Source organism: Pelobates fuscus, chromosome 8 (assembly GCF_036172605.1).
Source record: "Pelobates fuscus isolate aPelFus1 chromosome 8, aPelFus1.pri, whole genome shotgun sequence".
Classification (NCBI taxonomy): domain Eukaryota; kingdom Metazoa; phylum Chordata; class Amphibia; order Anura; family Pelobatidae; genus Pelobates; species Pelobates fuscus.
The window spans coordinates 180,071,387-180,088,453 of NC_086324.1; the positions used below are offsets into that span (position 1 = coordinate 180,071,387).

At 43.7% G+C, this 17,067-nt stretch overlaps 1 protein-coding gene across 5 annotated transcripts in view; it reads right to left on the reverse strand.

The window, feature by feature from the left end:
• STK36 (serine/threonine kinase 36) overlaps window positions 1–17,067 on the reverse strand; it is a 139,880-nt gene that overhangs the window by 99,668 nt on the left and 23,145 nt on the right. For all 5 annotated transcript variants that reach the window (XM_063430943.1, XM_063430944.1, XM_063430946.1 and 2 more), the window contains exons 3-5: window positions 11,411–11,551; window positions 2,153–2,230; window positions 1,068–1,198 (exon numbers count right to left, since the gene is read on the reverse strand). In XM_063430943.1, coding sequence (XP_063287013.1) covers window positions 1,068–1,198; window positions 2,153–2,230; window positions 11,411–11,551 — 350 coding nt within the window. The remainder of the gene's footprint in view (window positions 1–1,067; window positions 1,199–2,152; window positions 2,231–11,410; window positions 11,552–17,067) is intronic.

Sequence of the window (17,067 nt, forward strand, 5' to 3'; positions counted from 1 at the left end):
AATGACACTATAACCCTCCAGACTATTTAATTTCAGTGAAATGATCTCGGTGCAGTGTTCCTGTACCCCTTAGCTCTGCAATGGAGAATAGTGAAGTTTCAGAGAAACGGTTTCCATTGCAGGGTAAATACTGCCTCTAGCAGCGGTCCACGAGGCAGCCACTCGATATGTCTGAATGTGTGGTGGGCCCCTATACTTAGAATAAAGCATTTTGGGTGCTGTTAGACTCTGCTGTGAACTGGAATAAGCCCCCACTGGATATTTACAGTGCAGCTGACCCTTATGGTTCATCGTTGTGGCGAACTCCCTCTAAGTGAACAGCCCACTTGCACCCAATTGGTTTGGCTACCTCTTTCCTGCTCTTGTGCAGTGATTATATTATTTGGGCTGTATTTGAGTTCAGTAAAGAGAGTTGAGCAAAATAGATGCATCCCGTCATAATTAAAGGAACACGATAGTCACCTAAATTACTTTAGCTAAATAAAGCAGTTTTAGTGTATATATCATTCCCCTGTAATTTCACTGCTCAATTCACTGTCATTTAGGAGTTAAATCACTTTGTCTATGTTTATGCAGCTCTAGCCACACCTCCCCTGGCTATGATTGACAGAGCCTGCATGAAAAAAAAAACTGGTTTCACTTTCAAACAGATGTAATTTACCTTAAATAATTGTATCTCAATCTCTAAATTGAACTTTAATCACATACAGGAGGCTCTTGCAGGGTCTAGCAAGCTATTAACATAGCAGGGATAAGAAAATCTTAATTAAACAGAACTTGCAATAAAGAAAGCCTAAATAGGGCTCTCTTTACAGGAAGTGTTTATGGAAGGCTGTGCAAGTCACATGCAGGGAGGTGTGACTAGGGTTCATAAACAAAGGGATTTAACTCCTAAATGGCAGATGATTGAGCAGTGAAGCTGCAGGGGCATGTTCTGTACACCAAAACTGCTTCATTAAGCTAAAGTTGTTCAGGTGACTATAGTGTCCCTTTAAGATTTTAGGTACACGAAAGCTAGCATGACCATCATTATTTAACAATAATGTCCATCACAGCAATGTACTCACCCAAAGTCACAAAGTTTTACTGTGCCCTCTTTACCCAGTAAAATATTCTGAGGTTTCATATCTCGGTGCAGTATCCGATGTGAGTGCAAGTAATATAGTGCGGAGACAAGCTGAGCTGAGACATCCCGTACCTAACGAGACAGACAGATATCATGCAAGTGACAGAGTGCAGAGAAAAGCTTAAAAAAAAGATTCCTTTACTGAGAGGGATTGGTACACATATAATATAGGTAACAAAGTTGCAAAACAAGCATCCCTCTGCCCATCATCCACTGTCTGTTCCTGAAACAACATGACAAGAGATATATCAGGGGCTCGACAGGGTATTACATGCTATTACAAGGAAGCTCAGCTGTAATTTGACAACTGAAATATCGTAGTTAGAGTATTACACACTAGAAGTCAGAAAGGCACGGCACAATGTGATACAACTGAGATATCAGGAGCTCAGACTGGGTACATCACATCAATATTGCAGAAACACTACCAGGGCAGAGTTACCCTGCAGCAGATTCATAGAGCGCAGGTAATAGAGCAGAAACACTACCAGGGCAGAGTTACCCTGCAGCAGATTCATAGAGCGCAGGTAATAGAGCAGAAACACTACCAGGGCAGAGTTACCCTGCAGCAGATTCATAGAGCGCAGGTAATAGAGCAGAAACACTACCAGGGCAGAGTTACCCTGCAGCAGATTCATAGAGGGCAGGTAATAGAGCAGAAACACTACCAGGGCAGAGTTACCCTGCAGCAGATTCATAGAGCGCAGGTAATAGAGCAGAAACACTACCAGGGCAGAGTTACCCTGCAGCAGATTCATAGAGCGCAGGTAATAGAGCAGAAACACTACCAGGGCAGAGTTACCCTGCAGCAGATTCATAGAGCGCAGGTAATAGAGCAGAAACACTACCAGGACAGAGTTACCCTGCAGCAGATTAATAGAGCGCCGGTAATAGAGTCTGCTGCAGGCCAACTTAGTCATAGTTGTGTTTCTGTAATAAAATACAATTGTGCCTGAGCAGAGTTATCTCACGGTGTGGAAAGCATGCAAGCGATAAAACCATTGTAATCGATTTCACAAAATGTACCAGTTCTTCAGACAAATTTCCATCATCTTCCAGGATCTGAAACAGTTCTCCTTCTGCATATTCAGTCACGACAACAACCTATGGAGACAACCATCAGAGACAGTCAGAGCGGTGGTCATCAGGCTTCCAGGTGTGACATGTCATCATTCTAGTTCTTAGTTTTTTTTTTCTCTTTGAATATCTAAAATATCCTTTCTTTGCTGCTGAAGAATAAATAAAGATTTACACCCACTGGCGGGTTAGAAATGAGAGTAGGTGGTCGCTAGGTGGACATCAGTGCATGAGTGATTGAGTTGGACAAATTATCTGACGTGGCCCCCATAGCGGTAAAGATGGCTTGCGTCACAGACTTAGCCATATTAGCCTCTAGGAATGAATTAAACTCTTCAGAATTAATTTGCTCCTGTGACACTTCATCTAATGTGGGTGTCCTGGACACTGTTGGGGGTGTTGGGGTTTTGGTGGCACTGGTGGCAGAGCCGGTAGCAGAAGCTTCCACCTCTTTACCTGACTGCATGGTATAGTAATTATTGTCCACAGGTGTGACAGAAACTCTAGCCTATAGGAGGGCCAGGCACTCCAAGAGTTACAGAATAGGGAGATTCTATACAATAACAGGACAGGGGAGTGCAGTGGAAAAAGGGTAAGTATCCCAGGCACAGAGTTATACAGTAAATGAAGGCACAGTGTAAAAAACCAAGCAAGCTCACCGAGTGTTCCCTCAGGAATGAGCAACCCAGTCATCCAGGCGGCTTAAACCCGCCCCCCAAACAAGCAGTACTGGCCGTGCAAGAAAAAGCATGACAAAACCGCAAACCCCAATATGGCCGCAACCATGCGCACTTGCGATGCGCGAGCGGAGCCAGCCGCCGGGACTGCAGGAAAGAACGGTACTTGGTAGAAGGAAGGAGCCTCAGCTCTGAGGTTACAATACAGCAACAGGGACGGTCTACAAATAAACAAACTGACCAGATAACTGAGGGTAGAGGGGGTAAGCGAGAGAGGGATGGAGAAAGGAAAGGAGCCACAATGCTCCTATAAGTAGAAAATAAAAATGGGGTAATATATATGGAAAATAATAATATGCCAAAAATAAATACAGACATTTTTTTACTTAGCTGAGAAGGCAGCAGCAAAGAAAGAGGAGTGGCTTAGGGTCACATGGGGCATTATATTGCTAGGAACACACACAATGCATAACATGTTATATTGTAAGAAATGGGGTGCCTTTAAAGTGCCGTTTTCCTGGCACTGGAGTTTCCCTCTCCCTCCCACCCCCCAATCCCCGGTTACTGAAGGGGTGAAAACCCTTTCAGTCACTTACCTCAGGCAGCGACATGTCCCACGTCGCTGCCTGCTCCTCCCCCGCCGCTCCACCTTCTTCCTCCGTCAGCCGGTGGGCGAGACTGATCCCACCCACCGGCCGAGGAGTCCCAATGCACATGCGCGGCATCGCATTGGCGCACCCCATAGGAAAGCATTGAAAATGAATTTCAATGCTTCCCTATGCAGAATAGAGCGACGCTGGAGGTCCTCACACAGCGTGAGGATGTCCAGCGACGCTCTAGCACAGATAATCTGTGCTAGGGACCAGGAAGTTCCCTCTAGTGGCTGTCTAGTAGACAGCCACTAGGGGAGGACTTAACCCTGCAAGGTAATTATTGCAGTTTATAAAAAACTGCAATAATTACACTTGCAGGGTTAAGGGTAGTGGGAGTTGGCACCCAGACCACTCCAATGAGCAGAAGTGGTCTGGGTGCCTGGAGTGTCCCTTTAAATATAATATTTTCTATTTAATATATTGACATATACTTTGTGAAGGTCTGTTTAGTAATAAGTTATCTGGTTTCACAATGGAATTCCATTTACATATCAAAGGAGGTTGTCAAAGGGTACAAATTGTGTACATCTTTACTATAAAGGTTTCAAGGGTCATGTCATCAGGAGATCAAAAGTAATTAACATCTAGGTGTAACCACGAAGTTGGTGTTTTCTCAAACCATTCTGTCCAATCTACCCAGAAACCAACCCTAACTGGTCACTTACAGTACTTTTCAGTATAGCTGGAGGGAAGAGATCAAAGGGAAAGACAGAACTCTCTGGAAAAAAAAAAAAAAAAAAAGAGGACGGATAAACCACTTTTGGGAGGGAAAAGGGATTATGGGACTTGTAGTTTATGACTGCAAGAATCAGTCTTTAAAAGAACAACAGCCAGGGGGCGGAGCTAGTCACTGACCTGATCGGACGCACATGCAGAGAGCTCCCGAGGGAGATCTACTAAAACTAAGCCTAACCAAACCCAAAGCACCCCCAAAACTACCCAAATCGAACCTGAAGCGATGGGGAAAAAAAAACTAAACTCCGTAAAATCGAAACCGCATCCTCCACCAAAGATATTGGAGCCCGGCTCCGTGGCACGCCGATGCCGAGGCCTGCCAAAATGGCACCCGCGAGGGGAGACTCTGAATCCGGCTCGGAGGAGAGCATATCAGCATACTCTGACAGTGGCATACTCAGTCAGAGAACAGCCAACACAGAGATGGCCTCAGCAAACAGGGGTACCAGCCTTGCACAGCACACGGAGAACATGTCGGCCAGCAAGGCGGACATCAAGAACATGCTGGCTGAAATGAAGGCCTACTTTTCGGCCGACATTGCGCTTGTCCGCCAAGATATGGGGGCTATAACCACCAGACTGCAGTCACTGGAGAACGAGGGGTGCATCACCAGAGACTTACAAAACACTATGTCTGCTGACATAGACAGACTAAAACAGATTACCCTCACCATGGAAGAAAAAATAGCTGTACTAGAGGACTCTAAGCGGCAGCGCAACCTAAGGCTCTGCGGAGTTCCCGAAGATATCATAGACACTGAGGTCCCACATTATCTCAGTAGGCTTTTAATCGCAATGCTCTCACTATCCAGGGCAAAAGCTTTACAACTCGACCACTACTACAGGATCCCCAAGTCTCCCAAGGCCCCGGCTGAAGTGCCACGAGACCTGCTCCTAAGTTTCCAGCTACTTCAAAGCAAATCGCTCCTACAATCGAGCAGCCGAGAGTCACCTACCTTTCACTTCGAAGGCGCAAACCTCTCCTTTTTCAACGATATCTCCAGACCCACAATGATCTGGAGACAATCCTTGCAAGTGGTCACGAAGCTACTACGGGAAAATGGAATCAGATACCGCTGGGGACCGGGACGAAAGCGGTCGGTGCAGCATGGCGCAAAGAGATTATACCTCGCACAAGTTTCAGAAGCAGAACGATTTCTCAAGGCTCTGAACCCGCCAGCAATAAAAAACGCACAGGGACATAATGCATCTACTTCCACGGAACAAACCCCCTCACCTTGGGACGTTGCCAACAACCAGCCGTTTTACCCCAGACAGAAGCGGCCCGCAATGCCAAGACCACCCACGGTCACCGAACACTTGAAACCATAAGCCCGCGGTGAAGTACACCTACCCACATTTAATGCTAGTGCTAGGGTGCCAAGGCCACTCATACTTCTACTATATTGCTTGCAGAGAACGGTTTTAATTTTTAATTTCTTACTCCAACACCATTACATCACCTCATAGTGCTCGTTTATGCAGGGTATACACTACTCTCTCGGGACTCTCATTCCCTCCCATTTAAAGCGAGATAACCTGATGACCCTCCATAGTCCACACCTTAATGTGCAATTGCTCCCAGATTATATGAAGCCAGGCAGGAATAATGTCATAGTTTGCATCTTGTCTTTATGTTTATATGTAGCACACTTTTCCTACCATATGTGCCTGCACTTAAAAATGTAACGTACCATGCTGGTACCTATATGTATAACCCAGATAGGTTACAATAAAAAAATAAAAAAATACAGCCGCCAAGGAGGTTGGGGTCCTCTCTTTCTTTTTTTGTCTCTTTCGGAGAGGACAGCACAGCAAGCACAGGTGCCATGGTGAACTGAGACTTTCCCATTCTACCAAAGATGAAGACGCAAGGTGAAGATCTTCATTTAAATGTCTAAGTATCTTTTGGATTTGGACTGTATTGGTTACAATGTGTATTGTGTATATCCCTTTTTAAATCTGTAACAGTATCCTACATCAATATCAACAATACATTTTATTATACACTTGTGTTTGTGTCCAATTTGTCACACATTCCCTAAAAGAATATCCTTGTAAGAGGGTCATCATTTTTTACAATATGTGGTTAACCCTTTCGGGTTAATGCAGTTTTGTTTTCTTTGAATATATACAATATCCTGTATTTGCTGCTGAGGAATAAAGAAGCAGATTAAGCATAATTTGAGCCTTTAATAAAATTGCTTCCACACCTACACTTCCCTAGGGGTTTACAAAACAGCATATGGGCGTTAGAAGAAGATGGAGATAAGAGGAGGAAAATATTTAACGCTCTGCAACAGAAATGGATGAAATATGTTACCACTTATACGAAACATTAATATGGCAGATGGCATTAGTGAGCTGTAGCTGCAGGAACAATAACCAGGACTGGTCCAATATTATTAGACAGAGACCAGTACACATATTAAAGGAGGAACAGACAGAGAGCGGTACACTATTATTAAAGGAGGAACAGACAGAGAGCGGTACACTATTATTAAAGGAGGAACAGACAGAGCGGTACACTATTATTAAAGGAGGGACAGGGAGCGGTACACTATTATTAAAGGAGGAACAGACAGAGCGGTACACTATTATTAAAGGAGGAACAGACAGAGCGGTACACTATTATTAAAGGAGGGACAGACAGAGAGCGGTACACTATTATTAAAGGAGGGACAGACAGAGAGCGGTACACTATTATTAAAGGAGGAACAGACAGAGAGCGGTACACTATTATTAAAGGAGGAACAGACAGAGAGCGGTACACTATTATTAAAGGAGGAACAGACAGAGAGCGGTACACATATTAAAGGAGGAAGTGACAGAGAGCGGTACACTATTATTAAAGGAGGAACAGACAGAGAGCGGTACACTATTATTAAAGGAGGGACAGAGAGCGGTACACTATTATTAAAGGAGGAACAGACAGAGCGGTACACTATTATTAAAGGAGGGACAGGGAGCGGTACACTATTATTAAAGGAGGAACAGACAGAGCGGTACACTATTATTAAAGGAGGAACAGACAGAGCGGTACACTATTATTAAAGGAGGGACAGACAGAGAGCGGTACACTATTATTAAAGGAGGAACAGACAGAGAGCGGTACACTATTATTAAAGGAGGGACAGACAGAGAGGTACACTATTATTAAAGGAGGAACAGACAGAGAGCGGTACACTATTATTAAAGGAGGAACAGACAGAGAGCGGTACACTATTATTAAAGGAGGGACAGACAGAGAGCGGTACACTATTATTAAAGGAGGAACAGACAGAGCGGTACACTATTATTAAAGGAGGAACAGACAGAGAGCGGTACACTATTATTAAAGGAGGGACAGACAGAGCGGTACACTATTATTAAAGGAGGAACAGACAGAGCGGTACACTATTATTAAAGGAGGAACAGACAGAGCGGTACACTATAATTAAAGGAGGAACAGACAGAGAGCGGTACACTATTATTAAAGGAGGAACAGACAGAGCGGTACACAATTATTAAAGGAGGAACAGACAGAGCGGTACACTATTATTAAAGGAGGAACAGACAGAGCGGTACACTATTATTAAAGGAGGAACTGACAGAGAGCGGTACACTATTATTAAAGGAGGGACAGAGAGCGGTACACTATTATTAAAGGAGGAACAGACAGAGCGGTACACTATTATTAAAGGAGGAACAGAGAGCGGTACACTATTATTAAAGGAGGAACAGACAGAGCGGTACACTATTATTAAAGGAGGAACAGACAGAGCGGTACACTATTATTAAAGGAGGAACAGACAGAGAGCGGTACACTATTATTAAAGGAGGAACAGACAGAGCGGTACACTATTATTAAAGGAGGAACAGAGAGCGGTACACTATTATTAAAGGAGGAACAGACAGAGCGGTACACTATTATTAAAGGAGGAACAGACAGAGCAGTACACTATTATTAAAGGAGGAACAGACAGAGCGGTACACTATTATTAAAGGAGGAACAGACAGAGCGGTACACTATTATTAAAGGAGGAACAGACAGAGCGGTACACTATTATTAAAGGAGGAACAGACAGAGCGGTACACTATTATTAAAGGAGGAACAGACAGAGCGGTACACTATAATTAAAGGAGGAACAGACAGAGAGCGGTACACTATTATTAAAGGAGGAACAGACAGAGCGGTACACAATTATTAAAGGAGGAACAGACAGAGCGGTACACTATTATTAAAGGAGGAACAGACAGAGCGGTACACTATTATTAAAGGAGGAACTGACAGAGAGCGGTACACTATTATTAAAGGAGGGACAGAGAGCGGTACACTATTATTAAAGGAGGAACAGACAGAGCGGTACACTATTATTAAAGGAGGAACAGAGAGCGGTACACTATTATTAAAGGAGGAACAGACAGAGCGGTACACTATTATTAAAGGAGGAACAGACAGAGCGGTACACTATTATTAAAGGAGGAACAGACAGAGAGCGGTACACTATTATTAAAGGAGGAACAGACAGAGCGGTACACTATTATTAAAGGAGGAACAGAGAGCGGTACACTATTATTAAAGGAGGAACAGACAGAGCGGTACACTATTATTAAAGGAGGAACAGACAGAGCAGTACACTATTATTAAAGGAGGAACAGACAGAGCGGTACACTATTATTAAAGGAGGAACAGACAGAGCGGTACACTATTATTAAAGGAGGAACAGACAGAGCGGTACACTATTATTAAAGGAGGAACAGACAGAGCGGTACACTATTATTAAAGGAGGAACAGACAGAGAGCGGTACACTATTATTAAAGGAGGAACAGACAGAGAGCGGTACACTATTATTAAAGGAGGAACAGACAGAGCGGTACACTATTATTAAAGGAGGAACAGACAGAGCGGTACACTATTATTAAAGGAGGAACAGACAGAGAGCGGTACACTATTATTAAAAGAGGAACAGACAGAGAGCGGTACACTATTATTAAAGGAGGAACAGACAGAGCGGTACACTATTATTAAAGGAGGAACAGACAGAGCAGTACACTATTATTAAAGGAGGAACAGACAGAGCGGTACACTATTATTAAAGGAGGAACAGACAGAGTGGTACACTATTATTAAAGGAGGAACAGACAGAGTGGTACACTATTATTAAAGGAGGGACAGACAGAGCGGTACACTATTATTAAAGGAGGGACAGACAGAGCGGTACACTATTATTAAAGGAGGAACAGACAGAGAGCGGTACACTATTATTAAAAGAGGAACAGACAGAGAGCGGTACACTATTATTAAAGGAGGAACAGACAGAGCGGTACACTATTATTAAAGGAGGAACAGACAGAGCAGTACACTATTATTAAAGGAGGAACAGACAGAGCGGTACACTATTATTAAAGGAGGAACAGACAGAGTGGTACACTATTATTAAAGGAGGGACAGACAGAGCGGTACACTATTATTAAAGGAGGAACAGACAGAGAGCGGTACACTATTATTAAAGGAGGAACAGACAGAGCGGTACACTATTATTAAAGGAGGAACAGACAGAGAGCGGTACACTATTATTAAAGGAGGGACAGAGAGCGGTACACTATTATTAAAGGAGGGACAGACAGAGCGGTACACTATTATTAAAGGAGGAACAGACAGAGAGCGGTACACTATTATTAAAGGAGGGACAGACAGAGCGGTACACTATTATTAAAGGAGGAACAGACAGAGCGGTACACTATTATTAAAGGAGGAACAGACAGAGAGCGGTACACTATTATTAAAGGAGGAACAGACAGAGCGGTACACTATTATTAAAGGAGGAACAGAGAGCGGTACACTATTATTAAAGGAGGAACAGACAGAGCGGTACACTATTATTAAAGGAGGAACAGACAGAGCGGTACACTATTATTAAAGGAGGAACAGACAGAGCGGTACACTATTATTAAAGGAGGAACAGACAGAGCGGTACACTATTATTAAAGGAGGGACAGACAGAGCGGTACACTATTATTAAAGGAGGAACAGACAGAGTGGTACACTATTATTAAAGGAGGGACAGACAGAGCGGTACACTATTATTAAAGGAGGGACAGACAGAGAGCGGTACACTATTATTAAAGGAGGAACAGACAGAGCGGTACACTATTATTAAAGGAGGAACAGACAGAGCGGTACACTATTATTAAAGGAGGAACAGACAGAGCGGTACACTATTATTAAAGGAGGGACAGACAGAGCGGTACACTATTATTAAAGGAGGGACAGACAGAGAGCGGTACACTATTATTAAAGGAGGAACAGACAGAGCGGTACACTATTATTAAAGGAGGAACAGACAGAGCGGTACACTATTATTAAAGGAGGAACAGACAGAGCGGTACACTATTATTAAAGGAGGGACAGACAGAGCGGTACACTATTATTAAAGGAGGAACAGACAGAGAGCGGTACACTATTATTAAAGGAGGAACAGACAGAGAGCGGTACACTATTATTAAAGGAGGAACAGACAGAGCGGTACACTATTATTAAAGGAGGGACAGACAGAGCGGTACACTATTATTAAAGGAGGAACAGACAGAGCGGTACACTATTATTAAAGGAGGAACAGACAGAGCGGTACACTATTATTAAAGGAGGAACAGAGAGCGGTACACTATTATTAAAGGAGGAACAGACAGAGCGGTACACTATTATTAAAGGAGGAACAGACAGAGCGGTACACTATTATTAAAGGAGGAACAGACAGAGCGGTACACTATTATTAAAGGAGGAACAGACAGAGCGGTACACTATTATTAAAGGAGGAACAGACAGAGCGGTACACTATTATTAAAGGAGGAACAGACAGAGCGGTACACTATTATTAAAGGAGGGACAGACAGAGAGCGGTACACTATTATTAAAGGAGGAACAGACAGAGCGGTACACTATTATTAAAGGAGGAACAGACAGAGCGGTACACTATTATTAAAGGAGGAACAGACAGAGCGGTACACTATTATTAAAGGAGGAACAGACAGAGAGCGGTACACTATTATTAAAGGAGGAACAGACAGAGCGGTACACTATTATTAAAGGAGGGACCAGCTCATATTGAGAAACAGAAAGGTAGAGCAACAAACATTATGGAGCACAATCCGCTCTTACCTCTCGCTCTGTCTCACAGCTGTCTAACATGCGTACAATGTTGGGATGTTTCAGATCTCGCATGATCTGGATCTCTCGCTTTAATCCTTGCAGCTCCTTTTCCGAGCGGCCTACTTTTGGAATAAACTTCAGGGCGACAACCTAAAAAATAAAAAAAAAATATATAAAAACTCTTTCACTAGTGCATTGATATGCTACCCTTATTTTCCACCTAACTGACCTAACAATAAAAATACCTATAACTGCCTAAACTATAATGCAACCACAACAAACAGAAACCAGAAATGAAGAAAATAAAAATATCTACTGGAAAAAAACAATAGGGTGACCAGGGGTAAGTTGCAATAGTGAAATAGAAATATAAGAATACAATTTAAACAGTTAACTATACATCAAGAATAACTACAGAAAACAAATAGACCTGGGTAATGTGGATCTGCTAAGCGGTGATATCACTAAATGGACAAAGAATCTAAAAATCTAACTACAAATTGCACAAGTATAAAGTCCAACTGGGTAAAACCTGTGTAACGGACCGTTTCACTTACAAGAGGATAAAACCCAGTTTAGGCGATATCCCCCTTTTCCATAGACCAGCAGCTACAGCAATCACCAATCTCCCGAACTGCAAACTGTACGAATTCTGGAAACTCCCGAACTGGAAACACACGAACCCTGGAATCAGCCGAACAGGAAAAGCATACAATCCGCTTACACTCCTGGCAGTCAGCATACAATCCAATTCCCCCAAAAACGAGACGACACATCGGTTTGAGGGTCAAGCAGAATCTGAGGTCTGGAACACCCAGCCTGGTTTTTATTACGGTTGTGCACATACAGGACACAACATATTAAAAAATGGCATGAATCAGACCAGGGGTTCAAAAGTTAGTAAAAGTATCTTTTGTTCCCCCTGGCTGGCAGTATTTTAATCTGGCTCAAACAGTAAAAGTAAAACATCCCCACAATGCATCCTGGCCTCCTCCCTTCTGCCCTGGAGATAATTGGAGAAGTAATCCAATTATCTCCCAGGTCAAAGACAACACTCCATTACACATGTGGGGACCTAAATACAGGATTATGTTTTAAAATATATAAAGTTACTTTTTATACATTAAACACAGACATGTAACATATCCCCAGATAGCTCAGGTCTGCGTGCACATTATTAGGTGAATGGCACGCAGACCACACAAATACAGTTTAATTGCCATGGAGCCAAAGTCTTTCATTATATGAATAGGCTCCATGGCATAGCTATCTGGGGGTATCACTGCTCACACAGGGCAAGTACCGAATGGCCCCACTGTGTTTGAAGGGCCAGAATGAGTGACATGCACTCTGTTAGGGCCGAATACGTTTTGTAAAAGGGCCCAATCTCCCAGGGCCATAGTCCAAAGGCAAGAGGCGGGCAAGCAGCCCCCTCCAAGGACGCGTGGCGAGGTCAGTTTCGCCACAACCTGAATGATAGAAATAAACAAATAAATAATAAATAATGAGGCTGTATCAGCTAAGTGGATCCCAGAAAGACTGCTTACTATGGTATAAGTAGGAAAAAATACTGTTTAAGCTGGAGATAGTATAGTATCAGTCTTATATCCTACAATGAAGTAAAAACCCGATACATAAATGGTGGAATGATACAATCTATGTCAGGATATGTATCAGTTGTGACCACAGAGTACTTGCAGTACATTGAGTCTGTGCCGGATTCTGGAATTTACAATACAGAGACAGGGTGCTCTCTGGTAGAAGTTTATTAAATAAGATACTGTGTTTGCAGAACACTGCAAAAAAAAAATATGCACTCATCGAAGGGTTCAAAGTGAAGGCATGAGATGCCAGGTCGGTAGCCTACAGACCAGAAAATCCTTGTAGCTTCCTCCTGCCAGCCGGATCGGAGGAAGTGTGGATCTCTGTGAGGTGTCAGACACTGGATGCTTGGCACGTGCGTTCCACTTGACTGTCTTAGCTGAAGGTGGTACCTATCATTTTTCCTGTGAGATAGTGGCTATAGTTGCTTGGTTTAGGTCTCCTATAATCTAACTTAGGTGGGACATTCCCCATATTTTTGTGATTTCCCCATTTTTAAAGGGACACTATAGTCACCAGAACAACTACAGCTTATTGAATTTGTTCTGGTGAGTAGAATCATTACTTTCAGGCTTTTTGCTGTAAACACTGTCTTTGCAGAGAAAATGCAATGTTTACATTACAGCCTTGTGATAACTTCACTGGCCACTCCTTAGATGGCTGTGAGAGATCCTTCCTGGGTCATGGCTGCCTAAAATGCATCCAAATATTCAGTGTCTCCATCCTCTGCATGCAGACACTGAACTTTCCTCATAGAGATTCATTGATTCAATTCATCTCTATGGGGAGATGCTGATTGGCCAGGGCTGTGTTTGAATGATGCTGGCTCTGCCCCTGATCTGCCTCTTTGTCAGTCTCAGCCAATCCTATGGAGAAGCATGGTGATTGGATCAGGCCACCACTTCTGTTGATGTCAGCAGGCAGTGGGCAGGTCAAAAAGCCTGCAGCTTCAGGCATGAATACAAGTAAGATGTTACTATATTTAGGGAGGCAGGGGGGGCTAGATGGTGGTTTTAACCCTATAGGGTCAAGAATACAGGTTTGTGTTCCTGACCCTATATTAAGTTTATACCCATTAGAAACCATAAATGGTCTATATTTACTGCAACCACTCTGCTGGATGTGCCACCCCTGCAGATTACAAAAAAGAGGCGTCAGCAGAGCAAAGCAGGCCCTGACTAAACTCAGTCAGTCCCACCCTAGAACATCATTAGTAATGAAGAACCACTAGTGAGACACTGGAAGCAGGAAGGTACTGCTACAAAGCCAGTGAAATAGGAAAATATTTGCAAAGTATAACCTAGATCCAATAAATATCTTGGAATTGGTATAGACATCTCATTAGTAATTCACTTTGAAAATGTTCATGTGGGGTTGTGTGCTCCAACTAAATGATGTGTATTGTGCATGAATGTCATACTTCTCTCATTACTAAAATATCCCTATCCTTTCACTCACCTGTCCCTGGCAACACCATCATCATTACTTACTCCCCTCCCCATTCATCCCATGCACTCTACACATACATTTCCAGCCTATCTCCACTAACTCCTCCCAAATCCTCTACATACATACCCTCCTACAAAACCTTAAAATCCTACTCCCACCTTCACTTCCTTTCTATCCTTCTGCTCCTAGCAGCTGGTGATGTCTCTCCAAATCTCAACAAACTCACCACATACTAACCCAAGGATCCACACTAATCTCATACCCATCTCATGTTCCTCTAAATCCTCTTTCAATACTGCCCTCTGGAACGCACGCTCTGTTTGCAATATTACTAAATCCACTGCTGTCCATGACTTCTTCATCTCTCGTTCAATAGATTTACTAGCCTTAACAGAAACCTGGCTCTCCCCCTCTGACACTGCTACCCCTGCATCTTTGTCCTTCGCTGGTCTTCAACTTACCCACAACCCAAGAAACTCTGAATGTAAAGGTGGTGGTGTAGGGTTTCTCCTCTCCCCTCACTGCTCCTTTAAACCTCTACCCACCCCCCCTTCCCTCTCTTTCCCATCATTTGAAATACATTCCATTCGCCTTTTCAAACCATTCTCTGCTAACATTGCTGTTATTTATCGTCCCCCTGGTTCCCCTCTTCCTTGACCACTTTGCTGCCTGGCTACCCTATTTCCTTTCTTCTAACATTCCATCCCTAATTCTCGGGGACTTCAATATTCCTATTAACCCACCTTTGACCTCTGCAGCCTCTAAACTACTTTCAATTACTTCCTCCCTCGGGCTATCACAGTGGGCCAATTCTCCCACCCATGTAGCTGGCAATACCCTTGACCTAATCTTCACTTATGCATGTACAGTAACTAATATCTGCAACACTCCATTTCCTCTCTCTGATCACCTCTTATCACCTCTTATCATTTGCTCTTGTGTACCCCCTCACGCAACAACCTCAGCCTAACCCCCCTCAACTCAGGAGGGACCTTAATTCTCTTGATCTCCAGCAGTTGTCAGCTGATATTGATTCACGACTGCTGTCCATCCCTTCCCTCTCCTGTCCTTCACTGGCCATCTCCGCATACAACACTACCCTCACCACTGCCTTGAACGCTGCTGCACCGCTCCAAACAAGCACCTCGAGGAGGACCCGCCCCCAACCGTGGCATACTAAATCAATACGCTACCTGCAAAGATGCTCCCGTTGTGCTGAATGCTCCTGGAGGAAGTCTCGCACCCAGTCAGCCTTTCTCCATTATAGATTTATATTGTGTTCATACAGCACAGCCCTTGCCAAACAGTCCTGCTTTTCCTCTCTCATTAGTTCATGCTCCCGCAATCTCAGGCGTCTCTTTGACAACTTTAATTCTCTTCTTCACTGTGCTGTGGCCACCCTCCAAACTACTTACTGCTGATAACTTTGCATGTTACTTTACTGACAAGATTAAACAGCTAAGGAAAAAATTCTCCCCTCCTTGCCATTCTGTTTCTCAACCACACATAGATCATGCCTTTCCTACCCTTCAGACGTTCTCCCCAGCTACTGACCAAGAGGTGGCTGCACTTCTCTGTTCTTCTCGCCCCACCACTTGCCCGCTCGATACTGTTCCATCTCACCTTATTAGATCTCTCTCCACTTCTCTCGTGCCTTCCCTAACGCACATCTTCAACTGCTCTGTCTCTTCTGGCATTGTCCCTGCTGACCTTAAACATGCCTATACTAAAAAAAAAATCCCTCTAACTATCGTCCCATATCCCTGCTCCCTTTTTCCTCAAAGCTTCTGGAAAGACTTGTCTTTACCCGTGTGTCTCATTTCCTCAATTCCAATTCTCTTATTGACCCTCTTCAATCTGGCTTCCGCCCTCACCACTCTACTGAGACTGCGCTTATTAAAGTTACTAATGACCTAATCGCAGCTAAATTCAGAGGCCACTACTCCATACGAATTCTTCTTGACCTCTCTGCAGCCTTTGACACCATTGATTATGCTCTCCTTCTTCAAACTCTTCAATCGCTTGGTCTCTGTGACTCTGTCCTCGCGTGGTTTTCCTCTTATCTCTCCCAATGCTCATTCAGTGTCTCTTTTTCTAATGATACCTCCTCTCCTCGTCCTGTCTCGGTTGGAGTCCCCCAAGGCTCTGTCCTTGGTCCCCTTCTATTTTCTCTTTATACTGCCTCTCTTGGCAAACTTATTACCTCTTTTGGATTCCACTACCACCTGTACGCTGATGACACCCAGTTATATCTCTCCTCCCCGGACCTCTCCCCTGCAACGTGTCACTGCTTGCCTTTCTTCCATTTCTGACTGGATGTCCTCCTGCTTTCTGAAACTCAATCTCTCTAAAACTGAGCGCTTTGTCTTTCCTCTCCCCTAATACTGACCCTCCTCTTTCACTCTCCCTTCAAGTTTGTGGTACCCACATCAGTCCATCCTTGCAAGCACGCTGTCTTGGCGTCATACTTGATTCTGGCCTCACCTTTGAGCCTCACATCCAGCATGTTGCCAAATTCTGTAGATTCCATCTTAAAAACATAGCCCGCATCCGCCCCTTTCTTGCACCAGATACTACCAAGGAGCTTGTCCATGCTCTAGTAATTTCCCGCATAG